The following is a 15,851-nucleotide window of genomic DNA, read 5'->3' as shown; positions in this document are numbered from 1 at the left end:
TCCATCCAGCTTTTAACTAAATTAGGTCTGCTTCTTATACTCTCTCACAGTGCCATCTACTTCTCTAAAATTTAACAACTTGTAATCATATTTATTTGTGCAATCATAAATAAAATGAATGTCTTCCCACTGGGCCTAAAACCCAAGAGGGTTAGGACCTTTTCTGTTTTGTTTACATTGTATCCCCTAAATGCCACGTACTTTGTAGCAAGTGAAGTGAAGTTGCTCAGTCTTGTCCAACTCTTTGCCACTCCATGGACTGTAGCCTACCAGGCTCCTCTGTCCTTGGGATTTTCCAGGCAATAGTCCTAGAGTGGATTGCCATTTCCTTCTCCAGGGGATCTTCCCAACTCAGGGATCGAACCTGGGTCTCCCTCATTGTAGACAGACGCTTTACCGTCTGAGCCACCCATGGACTGTAGCCTACCAGGTTCCTCTGTCCTTGGGATTTTACAGGCAATAGTCCTAGAGTGGATTGCCATTTCCTTCTCCAGGGGATCTTCCCAACCCAGGGATCGAACCTGGGTCTCCCTCATTGTAGACAGACGCTTTACCGTCTGAGCCACCAGGGAAGTACTTTGTAGATGTGAAGAAAGTAATTAATATATGGCTTTGACATTCATACTCTTCTTTGTCTTAAATTTTACTACCTCTGAATCCTAGGATATATTTTGGAAATTATGAATTCCAAATCCAATTTTCACAGGAAAAACTGAGGCTTCTCAACTGTTAAATACCAAAGCTACTTGTTCAAATCCAGGGAGAGCCAGGACTAGAATAATGGTCTTAACTTCCTGACATGTGCTCAAACCATCTTAAGATTAGATCAGTGCAAAGAAATAAGAGGAAAAAACAATAGAATTGGAAAGACTAGAGATCTCTTCAAGAAAATGAGAGATACCAAGCGAACATTTCATGCAAAGATGAGCTCAATAAAGGACAAAAATGGTATGGATCTAACAGAAGCAGAAGATATTTAGAAGAGGTGGCAAGAATGCACAGAAGAACTATACAAAAAAGATCTTCACGACCAAGATAATCACAATGGTGTGATCACTCACCTAGAGCCAGACATCCTGTAATGTGAAGTCAAGTGGTCTTAGGAAGCATCACTACGAACAAAGCTAGTGGAGGTGATGAAATTCCAGCTGAGCTATCTCAAATCCTAAAAGATGATGCTGTGAAAGTGCTGCACTCAATATGCCAGCACATTTGGAAAACTCAGCAGTGGCCACAGGACTGGAAAAGGTGAGTTTTCATTCCAATCCCAAAGAAAGGCAAAGCCAAAGAATGCTCAAACTACTGCACAATTGCACTCATCTCACACGCTAATAAAGTAATGCTCAAAATTCTCCAAGCCAGGCTTCAGCAATACATGAATCATGAACTTCCAGATGTTCAAGCTGGTTTTAGAAAAGGCAGAGGAACCAGAGATCAAATTGCCAACATCCGCTGGATCATCAAAAGAGCAAGAGAGTTCCAGAAAAACATCTATTTCTGTTTTATTGACTATGCCAAAGCCTTTGACTGTGTGGATCACAACAAACTGTGGGAAAATTCTGAAGGAGATGGGAATACCAGACCACCTGACATGCCTCTTGAGAAACCTGTATGCAGGTCAGGAAGCAACAGTTAGACCTGGACATGGAACAACAGACTGGTTCCAAATAGGAAAAGGAGTACGTCAAGGCTGTATATTGTCACCCTGCTTATTTAACTTCTATGCAGAGTACATCACGAGAAATGCTGGGGTGGATGAAGCACAAGCTGGAATCAAGATTGCTGGGAGAAATATCAATAACCTCAGATATGCAGATGACACCACCCTTATGGCAGGAAGTGAAGAAGAACCAAAGGGCCTCTTGATCAAAGTGAAAGAGGAGAGTGAAAAAGTTAGCTTAAAGCTCAACATTCAGAAAAACGAAGATCATGGCATCAGGTCCCATCACTTCATGGGAAATAGATGGGGAAACAGTGGCTGACTTTATTTTGGGGGGCCCCAAAATCACTGCAGATGGTGACTGCAGCCATGAAATTAAAAGACGCTTACTAGTTGGAAGGAAAGTTATGACCAACCTAGACAGCATATTCAAAAGCAGAGACATTACTTTGCCAACAAGTGTCCATCTAGTCAAGGCTATGTTTTTTCCAGTGGTCATGTATGGATGTGAGAGTTGGACCATAAAGAAAGCTAAGCGCAGAACTGATGCTTTTGAACTGTGGTGTTGGAGAAGACTCTTCAGAGTCCCTTGGACTGCAAGGAGATACAACCAGTCCATCCTAGAGGAGATCAGTCCTGGTTGTTCACTGGAAGGACTGATGTTGAAACGGAAACTTCAATACTTTGGCCACCTGACGTGAAGAGCTGACTCATTTGAAAAGACGCTGATGCTGAGAAAGACTGAGGGCGGGAGGAGAAGGGAATGACTGAGGATGAGATGGTTGGATGGCATCACTGACTCAATGGTCATGAGTTTGGGTAAACTCCAGGAGTTGGTGATGGACAGGGAAGCCTGGCGTGCTGCAGTTCATGCTGCAAAGAGTCGGGCATGACTGAGCGACTGAACTGAATTTAACTGAACTGAAGGGGAAGAAAAGTTCTATATAAGTTCATATGATTTCATCCCTAACTCAGACATTTTATCAAGTCTGACCTCTGTGTGTGTGTGTGTGTGTGTGTGTGTGTACATGCACACTCAGTTATGTCTGACTCTTCATGACCCCATGGACTGTAGCCCGCCAGGTTCCCCTGTCCGTGGTATTTTCAAGAACAACAACAGAAAAAGACCTGAAGATAAATGACTGAAAGGGGAATGAAAATAATTCTACAAGAAAATAATAAAGAAATTATGACTGCCCAGTTCACAACAGATGAAGTTAAACAGTCATTTAAACATAGTCATCAAATATGTGAAGAATTTCATAAATGATCAGTTATGTATATACCAAAAAGTTGAATGGTCTTGAAAAGAAGTACAGCAGCATCAACTGGCCTTAACTTTTTTCCCAAAAGAGTAGCATTTTATTTATTCATTTATTTATTTTTGGCTGTGACGAGAGGCACACAGGATATTGGCTCCACATGACCAAAGATCAAGCCCATGCTATCTGCAGTGGAAGTGCCGAGTCTTAACCACTGGATCTCCAGGGAAGTCCTTGACCTTTTTGATAACAAAATTAGGAGACTCCAGAAAAGCAAATGTAGGCTATAGAGACTTCTTGATTTGTTAATTTGTTCATTTATGCAACAGATACTCTGTGAGCACAGCATTCTGCAGGTTACCGACAACTATAAATTCTATATTGAACTTAACTTCTATCCTATATGATTGTATCTCTTCTCTTTCCCCGCTTTTCTTACCCTTCCTCATCTTTTCTTCTTTTCTTCCGCTCTTCACACCACCCACCCCAAACATGGGATGCATTCTCAGGTCTCTTCCACTAGGAGAGTCTCTGATTCTAACCACCTATTCATATCAAATTTATTTATTTACTATCTTTATGTATTCCCACCTTCAAAATGTTTGGAATCCATTTTCTTCTCTTCATTCCTACTGCCCAAAGTCAAGTTCTTTCTATCCTTCATACGAAAATGTTCAATAGTCTTTTAAAAGGTCTTCCTACTTGCAGTACCTCTCTCATTTCAGTTTAATTTCCACATGATAGAGTTAACTTTCTATAATATAAATTTTACCATGTCCTGGTCTTTATTAAAAAGCTTCAATGTATCGCTATTGCTTATTAACTAAAATCCAAGCATTCAGAAGTCTAAGTTTTTTCAGCCATATCTTTCAATACTTTCAATCATGCATCTTATAGTCTAGCTACAAAAGACTGTATGAAGATTCCGTAAGCATTCTCTCATCACAGTGCTTTTTAGAAAACTGTTTTAATTTTTACTTATTTATTCATGGCTGTGTTGGGTTTTTGTTGCTGCACACGGGCTTTCTCTAGCTGCTGTGAGTAAGGGCTACTCTTCGTTGCTGTGCACAGGCTTCTCACTGCAGTTGTAAAGCACAGGCTTTCCTTTTTGTAAAGCACAGGCTCTACGCGCACAGGCTTCAGTGGTTATAGCACTTGGGCTCAGAAGTTGCAACTCATGGGCTCTAGAGTGCACAGGCTTTAGTAGCTCCACGGAATGTGGAATCTTCCTGGACCAGGGATCAAACCCATGTCCCCTGCATTACCAGCTGGATTCTTATTCACTGTACTGCCAGAGAAATCCCAGCACAGTGCTTTTGCCTATGCCATTCCCTCTGTTCAGAATGCCCTTCCTTGCTTTTGATGAAATCATACTCATCCTTTAAGACTGTCAAACTTCACTTCCATGATAGTCAATCTTTTCAATCCCATAGCATGTATAATTAATTGCTCCCTCTTTTCAAGTAGTATGTACTTCTATAAAGAATTTATATTCTACTATAGCGATTTACATGTCTGTTTTCTCCCCATCCAGTATGTGAGATCTTTGAAACCTGATTCATCTTCTTTATTTCCCAGTAATAACAGGTAATAGGTTCCCATTAAACATCTGAATAAATGAATCTTTCCTAGTTGACTCTACAAGGAAAAAATTCAGTTACAGACTGAAATTTGAGCTCAAGCCAGTTTAAAACCTTAGAAGTCTGTGTGTCACAAGAAATACCAGGGAAAAGGGCACAAACATATTTGAAAAAATAAGTGAGCACATGGATGAATCAGTACTAATTCTTTCACCACTAGAAAAACAAAACAGCAACTAAAAGCATAATGGCTGAATGACATGAGAAACTGAGTTATTCTAACTTTCTACCTCCCCAACCTCAGCTGGTTGTGCTATTTGTTTCTACCTGCAGAATGACATTTTAAGGTCTAGGAAATATATGCATAATGTTTCTACAAAGTAATAAGGATGGAAAAATAATCAAACTAGATAAAAGGAACATTTAATTCAAAATAAAGGCCATTCCTGATGCTTAGATTTGATGCTCACCTCTTATTGTTTAAAATCTTTAGACTGAATTTCTTGAGGTGCCCAGGATCTTTGGTGGTTTACGATATCTAGGTCCTGATCTCTGCTATCTGACTTTCTTGGACTCTGGATTTCTTACTAGCATAACACAGACTAGTAGGATTGTGACAAACCAGTCACAGACTTTTAAGTAATAGTTTCTGAACCTTTTGAAGGGAAAGAAATAACTACGAATCAATATGGACCTACAAGGAATCAGAGCAGTAACATTTTCTTCTTTGAAAATTAACTCAAGGATGAGGAAAACTCAATGGCCATTATTATTCCTATAGACCAGCAAGGCATCCAGCAAAGGTGTTCATAACTTTGACTTACGACTTAAGATTCAAAACTATGAGTTAAATTCAACTAGGGAATTAGCAACTGGCTAAAGAAATCTAAAGACACCCACAAGATTCTGAATAATGGATCTAAGTCAATATGAACAGGTAGATCCATATAATGTGGTTCTCAAACCTTACTGTGCATCAGTATCACTTGAAAAACTTATTCAAAAAGAAATTGTTATATCTTGTGCCAAAATTGCTAGCATATTGAGTGCAGCACATTCACAGCATCATCTTTTAGAAATTGAGATAGCTCAGCTGGAATTTCATCACCTCCACTAGCTTTGTTCATAGTGATGCTTCCTAAGACCCACTTGACTTCACATTCCAGGATGTCTGGCTCTAGGTGAGTGATCACACCATCATGATTCTCTGGGTCATGAAGATCTTTTTTGCACAGTTCTTCTGTGTATTCTTGCCACCTCTTCTTAATATCTTCTGCTTCTGTTAGGTCTATACCATTTCTGTCCTTTATCGAGCCCATCTTTGCATGAAATGGTCCCTTGGTATCTCTAATTTTCTTGAAGAGACCTCTAGTCTTTCTCATTCTATCGTTTTCCTCTATTTCTTTGCACTGATCATTGAGGAAGGCTTTCTTATCTCTCCTTGCTATTCTTTGGAACTCTGCATTCAAATAGGTATATCTTTCCTTTTCTCCTTTGCTTTTGGCTTCTCTTCTTTTCACAGTTATTTGTAAGGCCTCCTCAGACAGCCATTTTGCTTTTTTGCATTTCTTTTTCTCGGGGATGGTCTTGATCCCTGTCTCCTGTACAATGTCATGAACCTCCATCCTGTCTATCAGATCTAATCCCTTAAATCCATTTCTCATTTCTACTGTATAATCATAAGGGATTTTATTTAGGTCATACTTGAATGGTCTAGTGGTTTTCCCCACTTTCTTCAATTTCAGTCTGAATTTGGCAATAAGGAGTTCATGATCCAAGCCACAGTCAGCTCCCGGTCTTGTTTTCACTGACTGTATAGAGCTTCTCCATATTTGACTGCAAAGAATATAATCAATCTGATTTCAGTACTGACCATCTGGTGATGTCCATGTGTAGAGCCTTCACTTCTGTTGTTGGAAGAGGGTGTTTGCTATGACCAGTGAGCTCTCTTGGCAAAACTCTATTAGTCTTTGCCCTGCTTCATTCTGTATTCCAAGGCCAAATTTGCCTGTTACTCCAGGTATTTCTTGACTTTCTACTTTTGCATTCCAGTCCCCTAAAATGAAAAGGATATCTTTTGGGGGCATTAGTTCTAAAAGGTCTTGTGGGTCTTCATAAAACTGTTCAACCTCAGCTTCTTCAGCATTACTGGTCAGGGCACAGACTTGGATTACTGTGATATTGAATGGTTTGCCTATGAAACAAAAAGAGGTCATTCTGTCATTTTTGAGACTGCATCCAAGTACTGCATTTCAGACTCTTTTGTTGACTATGATGGCTACTCCATTTCTTCCAAGGGATTTTTGCCCACAGTAGTCAATATAATGGTCATCTGAGTTAAATTCACCCATTCCAGTCCATTTTAGTTTGCTGACTCCAAAAATGTCGATGTTCACTCTTGCCATCTCTTGTTTGACCACTTCCAATTTGCCTTGATTCATGGACCTGACATTCCAGGTTCCTATGCAATATTGCTCTTTATAGCATTGGACCATGCTTCTATCACCAGTTACATCCACAACTGGGTGTTGTTTTTGCTCTGGCTCCATCCCTTCATTCTTTCTGGAGTTATTTCTCCACTGATCTCCAGTAGCATATTGGGCACCTACCGACCTGGGTAGTTCATCTTTCAGTATCCTATCTTTTTGCCTTTTCATACTGTTCATGGGGTTCTCAAGGTAAGAATACTGAAGTGGTTTGCTATTCCCTTCTCCAGGGGATCATATTTTGTCAGAACTCTCCACCATGCCCCTTCTGTCTTGAGTAGTGCTACACTGGTGGAATTCCAGTTGAGCTGTTTCAAAACCTAAAAGATGATGCTGTGAAAGTGCTGCACTCAATACACCAGCACATTTGGAAAACTCAGTAGTGGCCACAGGACTGGAAAAGATTAGTTTTCATTTCAATCCCCAAGAAAGGCAATGCCAAAGAATGCTCAAACTACCACACAATTGGACTCATCTCACACGCTAGTAAAGTGATGCTTTAAATTCTCCAAGCCAGGCTTCAACAATATGTGAACCGTGAACTTCTAGATGTTCAAGCTGGTTTTAGAAAAGGCAGAGGAACCAGAGATCAAATTGCCAACATCCGCTGGATCATCAAAAAAGCAAGAGAGTTCCAGAAAAACATCTATTTCTGCTTTTTTGACTATGTCAAAGCCTTTGATTGTATGGATCACAATAAACTGTGGAAAATTCTGAAGGAGATGGGAATACCAGACCACCTGACATGCCTCTTGAGAAACCTGTATGTAGGTCAGGAAGCAACAGTTAGAACTGGACATGGAACAACACACTGTTTCCAAATAGGAAAAAGAGTACGTCAAGGCTGTATATTGTCACCCTGCTTATTTAACTTCTATGCAGAGTACATCACGAGAAATGCTGGGGTGGATGAAGCACAAGCTGGAATCAAGATTGCTGGGAGAAATGTCAATAACCTCAGATATGCAGATGACACCACCCTTATGGCAGAAAAATGAAGGAGAACTAAAGAGCCTCTTGATGAAAGTGAAAGAGGAGAGTGAAAAAGTTGGTTTAAAGCTCAACGAAGATCATGGCATCTGGTTCCATCACTTCATAGGAAATAGACGGGGAAACAGTGGAAACAGTGTCAGACTTTATTTTTGGGGGCTCCAAAATCACTGCAGATGGTGACTGCAGCCATGAAATTAAAAGACGCTTACTAGTTGGAAGGAAAGTTATGACCAACCTAGACAGCATATTAAAAAGCAGAGACATTACTTTGCCAACAAAGGTCCGTCTAGTCAAGGCTATGTTTTTTCCAGTAGTCATGTATGGATGTGAGAGTTGGACTATAAAGAAAGCTGAGCGTCGAAGGGTTGATGCTTTTGAACTGTGGTGCTAGAGAACACTCTTGAGCATCCCTTGGACTGCAAGGAGATACAACCAGTCCATCCTAAAAGAGATCAGTCCTGAGTGTTCATTGGAAGGACTGATGTTGAAGCTGAAACTCCAATACTTTGGCCACCTGATGCAAAGAGCTGACTTATTTGAAAAGACCCTGATGCTGGGAAAGATTTAAGGCAGGGACAATAGAGGATGAGATGGTTGGATGGTATCACCGACTCAATGGACATGAGTTTGGGTAAACTCCGGGAGTTGGTGATGGACAGGGAGGCCTGGTGTGCTGCAGTCCATGGGGTCGCAAAGAGTGCGACATGACTGAGCAACCGATCTGAACTGAACTGAACTGTACCAAGAATTCACAATTCAGCAGGTGGGGTTCAAGAATTCACATTGCCAACAAGTTCCCAGATGATACGGTTGCTGCTCATCTGAAAAGCATGTTTTGATAATCACTGATGTACTATATATCAGGATACAGATATCAGGTTTTGTTCAACATTTTCTAATGACTATATTAAATAAAAGCATGATTACAAATCTGAAGATGATATTAAATTTTGACATAAAAAGATCTCAATAGGCTAGTTGTGGGAAAATCTTAAAATTTAATAGAGGTAATCTTAAAATCTTAAAACAAAAACTAATCATACAAGTATCAGTACAGTTCAGTTCAGTCGCTCAGTTGTGTCTGACTCTTTGCAACCCCATAAATCGCAGCACGCCAGGCTTCCCTGTCCACCACCAACTCCCGGAGTTCACTCAAACTCACATCCATCGAGTCGGTGATGCCATCCAGCCATCTCATCCTCTGTCGTCCCCTTCTCCTCCTGCCCACAATCCCTCCCAGCATCAGGGTCTTTTCCAATGAGTCAGCTCTTTGCATACAAGTATAAGAAAAACAAATCACACAGAAAAAAGAGAAAGATAAAGAGATTTTAGAACACTACAGCTTCAGCGACTCAAAAGTAAACACTGGTAACCAAAAAAGATAATAGCAGTTTGGACTTTACTAGTAAAGTACAAAATATGGAACAATGCATTTGATATTCCAACTGTATTATACTGGTTCCCGCATACCTGTGTATCTCTGTATTCGGCTTTGGGTATCAGACATTAAATAGAAGGTAGTCAAACCAGTCTGTTCAAAGAAGAGCTTTGGATCTAAAATCATTATCACATGACAACAGTAAGAAGAAATGTTTATGTCTGGCTTTCAGAAGATTCAGAAAAACATAAAGCAGTTTTCATATACTTGGCTTGTGGATGAGGACTTGCTTTTCTCTGTATAAGCCTAAGCAAAACTACCACACATAGCTGTCAAGACTGCTCACTACATACCAGTGTCCAGTTGAGGAGAGCAGTGGGGAGGGAGGGAGGGCTGAAATCCTAGTTTACGAGATATTACTTTGCAAACAAATGTCCGTCTAGTCAAGGTTGTGGTTTTTCCAGTAGTCATGGATGTGAGAGTTGGACTATAAAGAAAGCTGAGCACCAAAGAATTGATGCTTTTGAACTGTGGTGTTGGAGAAGACTCTTGAGAGTCCCTTGGACTGCAAAGAGATCCAAACAGTCCATCCTAAAGGAGATCAGTCCTGAGTGTTTATTGGAAGGACTGATGTTGAAGCTGAAACCCCAATACTTTGGCCACCTGATGCAAAGTGCTGACTCATTTGAGAAGACCCTGATGCTGGGAAAGACTGAAGGCAGGAGAAGGGGACGACAGAGGATGAGATGGTTGGATGGCACCACCGACTCAACAGACATGAGTTCAGGTGAACTCCAGGAGTTGGTGATGGACAAGGAGGCCTGGCGTGCTGTAGTCCATGGGGTCGCAAAGAGTCAGACACGACTGAGTGACTGAACTGAACTGATAAGTCATGTGCCTTGATCAGAGAGTCCAACTGGAAAAGGGGTAAACTTTTTTCTAATTCCTATAAAGGAAACAGTACTGGAAGACTTTTTCCTTTCAGTGAGAATATTTTTTCTAATTTGCACAAAGGCACAATATGGACTAGTGGTGACTCTCGCCCTGAGGCAGAACTAGGTTTCATTAGAAGTTTAGAAAAAATATTTCAGCTCAATATAAGAAAATGATACAGGAATATAGTAAATAGAAACTCACTTTTTGAAGAGTAGTTATCTCCCAAATTAAATGTTCAAGGAATAGCTGGACAACTACTTGACAGGGTTATTTTCATTTATTTCTTTTTAAAAATATTTATTTGGCTGTGCATGGTCTTTAGTCGTGGTATACGGCTTCTAGTTCCTGATCAGGGATCGAAACCAGTCCCTCTGCACTGGGAGCATGGAGTCTTAGCTCCTGGACCACCAGGAAAGTCCGACAGCATTATTTCACAGTGTTTCAAAGTAGAGAAGTATGTGAATGTGCATTTACCAGGAAGATGGCAAAATTCAATCATCATTTACTTCTAGGATTCTACATTTGAACTATCTGCACATTTTCTCCATATCCTAGTTGATTCCTAAGGCATCCATATTCCTTCTCTTCACAAATTTATCATACATTCTAGCCTTCCTCTTACCTAACCAAATTCCTTTTCCTGTTTCTGTCTCCTTTCCTTCCCCTGCCCTGACATGTAGAAAGCATACACATGGCATCAATATTAAAAATAAACTTTGCATTTTTAAAAATTGCTTTCTTCCAGATTAAAAACAGACAAACAAAAACACTATTTAAAATAAGCATGAAGGGAATTCCCTGGCAGTCCAGAGGTTAGGACTCTAAGCTTCTACTACAAACCAAGGGGGCTTGGTTCAATCCCTGGTCAGGCCACCAAGATCCTGCAAGCTGTGCAGCATAGCCAAATAAAAAAATTAATAGTGGGATGAAAACAAAAATTCTCCGAACATACTATTGGAGAAAGCCAAGTTCCATGTTTAAGTGATTTACATATCAGTCACAAGAAGTCATGAGTTCTTTTTGTAACAGGAATGTTGTAATTCTCTGGTGGTCTAGTGGTTAGGACTCTGAGCTTCCAATGCCAGCGGCCCAGGTTTGATCCTTGGTTGGGGAACTAAGATCCCACAAGCCTCATGAGGTGGCCAAAGCGGGAAAAAATGGAATGTCAATTTTTATTTGTTCAGTGATTACCAAATGCCTGATACTGTATTAAATAATGATCTGGTCTCATTACTTCATGCATATAGATGGGGAAACAATGGAAACAGTGAAAGACTTTATTTTCTTGGGCTCCAAAATCAATGCAGATGGTGACTGCAGCCATGAAATTAAAAGACACTTGGCTCCTTGGAAGAAAAATTATAACAAACCTAGACAGCACAGTAAAAAGCAGAGACATCACTTTACCAACAAAAGTCCATATAGTCAAAGCTATGATTTTTCCAGTAGTCATGTAGAGATGTGAGAGTTGGACCATAAAGACAGCTAAGTGCCAAAGAACTGATGCTTTTGAATTGTAGTGTTGGAGAAGACTCTTGAGAGTCCCTTGGACTGCAAGGAGATCAAACCAATCAATCCTAAAGGAAATCAACCCTAAACAGTCACTGGAAGGACTGATGCTGAAGCTGAACCTCCAATACTTTGGCCAGCTGATGCAAAGAGCCAACTCACTGGAAAAGACCCTGATGCTGGGAAAGATAGTTTGCAGAAGGAGAAGGGGACAACAGAGGATGAGATGGTTGGATGGCATCACTGACTCAATAGACATGAGTTTGAGCAAGCTCCAGGGGATGGTGAAGGACAGGGAAGCCTGGCATGTTGCAGTCCATGGAGTTGCAATGAGTAGGACACAAATGAGGGACTGAACAACAACAAATACTTGGTAAGTATTAAGGAGCAGAGCCAACCACAGGCATAATCTTATAGGAAGCTGAGTTATCCACTGTGATTTGTCTTTAAGTCCTGGTTTCTCCCTTTCTGTATCTATAGTACCAGAACCTTGGCCCTCATCAGGCTAGGGTTTATCCCTTTTGCACCTAATCCTGGACATCTTTAACTGAGTTATACCTTACAGTTTTGTATAATTTCTTCCAAGAGATTAGTCTTTTAAGAAAATATCAGTGTTTTAAAAGAAGTCTTCAGTAACTCCACCCAAATAAGTAACAAATGGGAGAAAGCGTCCTGTGATGGGACAAAGAGGCAAAGCCGTGTGCTTATGTGCTTTTTCTAAGTAGAGTTAGGCTTCTCTTCAAGGAGAGGTAAGAGAACAGAGAAAAAATCTAGGTACCTGAAGTTGCCTAACCAAACAGTAATTTCCATTTCTGAACAAATATCTAATTGAGAAGATACAACCAAATGCCAATAAAGGGTTCAACGACCCAATTATCAATATTCTGAAATGCCTCAAGCAATACTTATATAAAAGTTTACATGAGTATTATACTGAAATGACCTCATAAGACAGCTTTTTTTAAAATTCTTTTGGCACGCAGCATGGCTTGTGGGACCTTAGGTCCCTACCAGGGATTGAACCAGAGCCCTCCATAGTGAAAAACGCAGAGTCCCAACCATTGAACCACCTGGGAATTCCCCTGTAAGATAGCTTTAAAGACTTTTAAGAAATCAGTTTCAAACTATTTGTAGAATGAATTAACAACTGCTTTGAGTTAGAAACTTCTAAAATGTTATCTATTTATGCTTTTATTTTTGGCGGGGTCTTGCTGTACTTGGGCGTTCTCTCGTTGCAGTGAGCAGGGGCTGCCCTCTAGTTGTGCTGCTCCAGCTTCTCACTGAGGTGCTCCTTTTGTTGCAGAGCACTGGCTCTAGAGCGTGTAGGCTGCAGTAGCTTGGGCACACAGGCATCGTTGCTCCACAGCATGTAGGATCTTCCTAGATTAGGGATCGAACCTGTGGCCCCTGCACTGGCAGGCAGATTCTTAACCATTGGACCACCAGGGAAGTTCCTGAAACAGTTTTTTGTTTGTTTGTTTGTTTTTTAATATATATTTATTTGGCTGTGGCAGTTCTTAGTTGCTGTATGTAGGATCTTTAGTTGTGGTATGTGGGATCTAGTTCCCTGATCAGGGATCAAACCTATGACCCCTGTATTGGGAGTGCAGAATCTTGGCCATTGGACCACCAGGGAAGTCCCTAGAAACATTTTTAAAAGTGCTTTTTGGTAAATATTTTAGTAAATACACTAAATATCATCTTGTAAATGACAGTTTTATTTTGAGAAAGAAACATAATAAAGGCTTTCTAATTTGAGAAAATTAGAAATGCTTTCTAGGAAAAGAAAATGGGTTCTTCTCTTCTGTAGGGAAAAACTATCTTTCTTTTGCTTTGTAGATTAGTGTTTCTCTTTTTTGGAAGGAAATCGGTGAGTCTTTAAAAACTCTGTATTTTTTCATGTAATAAATGATTTTAAAATGTAATGAATAACTGAGCCTATACACTTAATCTTTTTAATGTTAATTATGTTTTTCCTAGCAGAATGCCTTGTATAGAAGCAGACAAATATTTATTACTCATTGAAAAACCTATCGCTCCTGCTTTAGCTGCAAGCCACTGACATTTAATTTTCTAATGTCTTTTACACAGAATATATTATTGCAAAATCTGCCCCAAACAAGTATTTTATAATCCCTTTTGTGCCCCACTGTTTTTCAATTTATCAACAGTGGTGCCTGCCTAAACTGTCAACCAGGGATTTTCATCATTTAATCAATATACCATACATTTGAAAGGAGTGCTTAAAAATTATTCCATAAACTCATGTCTTGTATAAGGGTAATAAAACCTACAGCTAGAAGCATTTATAGCAAGGCTAATAACTAAACAGCCAATCAATTTTGAAGGTGACTGGCTAATGTCAACAATAGATTATGGAATCTGCTAACCCTGTCACCTAAAGAAAATAAAGCGAAAAATAAGGGCAAAGGTAAAGACTTGAGAAATTCTTTGAGAGAGAGAGAATCAAAATGTCAGACTATAAAGAAACTGCACTTGGAATGCAGGTTCCCAAGAGCATTCTTTAGCACGTATCTGAAAGTTTATGCATGGAAAATAAGAATGACAAACAATAATTTCATTCATTTACTACAAACCTCAGGAGAGTTCTGGCAAGAAGACAAGAATGACCGGAAGGAATAAAGAAAAAAAAAATTATAAATAAATCACCTTTTTAATTATCCATTCAGATTGTCACTTGAGTGCCACTCTAGAGGTCCTAAATGTGAAACTGAAATATTTTTCTCTTCTTAGAAGGAAGCTGCTTCTAAGGCTGCCGAAAGTTTAGCTGGATCAGGCCTCTTCTCTCTTTAATGAACTATGCTACTCTATACCATTTTCCCATAGAATTTACATATAGATTCCTAGAAATGCATCATTTTAACCAATAAGGTACTTACATTCACACTGTATGACATCTAGGTTAAACTGCTGAACGGCTCCCATGCTTATCTGTTTTAACTCACTGTCCAGTAGCATCTGCATTAAGGATGTCGACAGATGCTGGCAGGCTGACATGCAAGCAGTCTGGGCAACTTTCCCCTGTTTAAAACAAATATCCAAACCAAAAAATAAACAAACAAAGAAACGTATCATATCATAAAGTATCACAAAAATTTTTCATGGCATTTTTTTTAGTGATAGCCTTTCTGTATTCTGAGTGGCTGTCTTTTAGCGTAAGAACTGAAAGTAACATTCTGTTGACTTGTCATTCTCATGATATAAACATCATTAAAGCTATAACTGTATGTAGAAAAATTAAAGTTTGTGTTTAAAATCTATTGATTATTCCATATCTCTTTAAATATCTCAAGTATTTTTAAAAATGCACATTAAAATATGCCATTTGTGACATAAAATAACTGTCATGTTGATGGAACATTTATTCATATAATGCTTTTTAAACTTTCCTTTATATAATTAACCAAGCCAAGAATTAATAGTGTAATTTATTATAATTTAACTATACCTAATATACTTTATAACATATACTTTCATATGTATGTAATAAGTAAAATGTCTTTATAAAATATACTTTGAGTCATTAAGTTCTTACTTCTAATAGGAAGCTTAGTTTGGAGTATAGCTTCAATTAGGAGGGAGAAAAAGACGTTTGCATACCAATATGATTTCACAATCCTCTACAGATCTTTTCATTAGGTTTTAAAAATTAAGTTTTAAAATCATCTGATAATTTAGAAATATAAAGTTAAGTGAGCTACAAATACTTGTGGTTGTCTTTTAGTATAATATCATTGTATTTTCTACTATAATAAGCTCCTAAATCTCCACATGAATTTTGACTTGATTCAGGCTATATTTTCTTTAAAATTATAAAAACAATTTTAAATGTCTAGCTTCTAGATTATATAGCTGAATCACAATATAATACTGCCTTTAGTATAAATTGTTCTTTCAAGCAGGCTTTTTATTTTAACTACAGTTGAAAAGAAAACTTTCAGGTAAAGCTTTCCAGTGTAATATCACTGCTAGTATGGCTATCTCCAACCCACAATTATGTGATTTGGTGATGGACTGACACCCATA

At 39.1% G+C, this 15,851-nt stretch overlaps 1 protein-coding gene across 8 annotated transcripts in view; it reads right to left on the bottom strand.

Annotated features, from left to right (window-relative positions):
- EXOC6 (exocyst complex component 6) overlaps positions 1-15,851 on the bottom strand; it is a 193,188-nt gene that overhangs the window by 40,702 nt on the left and 136,635 nt on the right. For all 8 annotated transcript variants that reach the window (XM_069567524.1, XM_069567526.1, XM_069567529.1 and 5 more), the window contains one exon: positions 14,705-14,846. In XM_069567524.1, the coding sequence (XP_069423625.1) occupies positions 14,705-14,846 (142 nt within the window). The remainder of the gene's footprint in view (positions 1-14,704; positions 14,847-15,851) is intronic.

This window comes from Ovis canadensis, chromosome 22, assembly GCF_042477335.2.
Source record: "Ovis canadensis isolate MfBH-ARS-UI-01 breed Bighorn chromosome 22, ARS-UI_OviCan_v2, whole genome shotgun sequence".
Lineage (NCBI taxonomy): Eukaryota > Metazoa > Chordata > Mammalia > Artiodactyla > Bovidae > Ovis > Ovis canadensis.
Note: the sequence above shows the minus strand (reverse complement) of the source record. Positions and strands in the feature narration are given on the sequence as shown.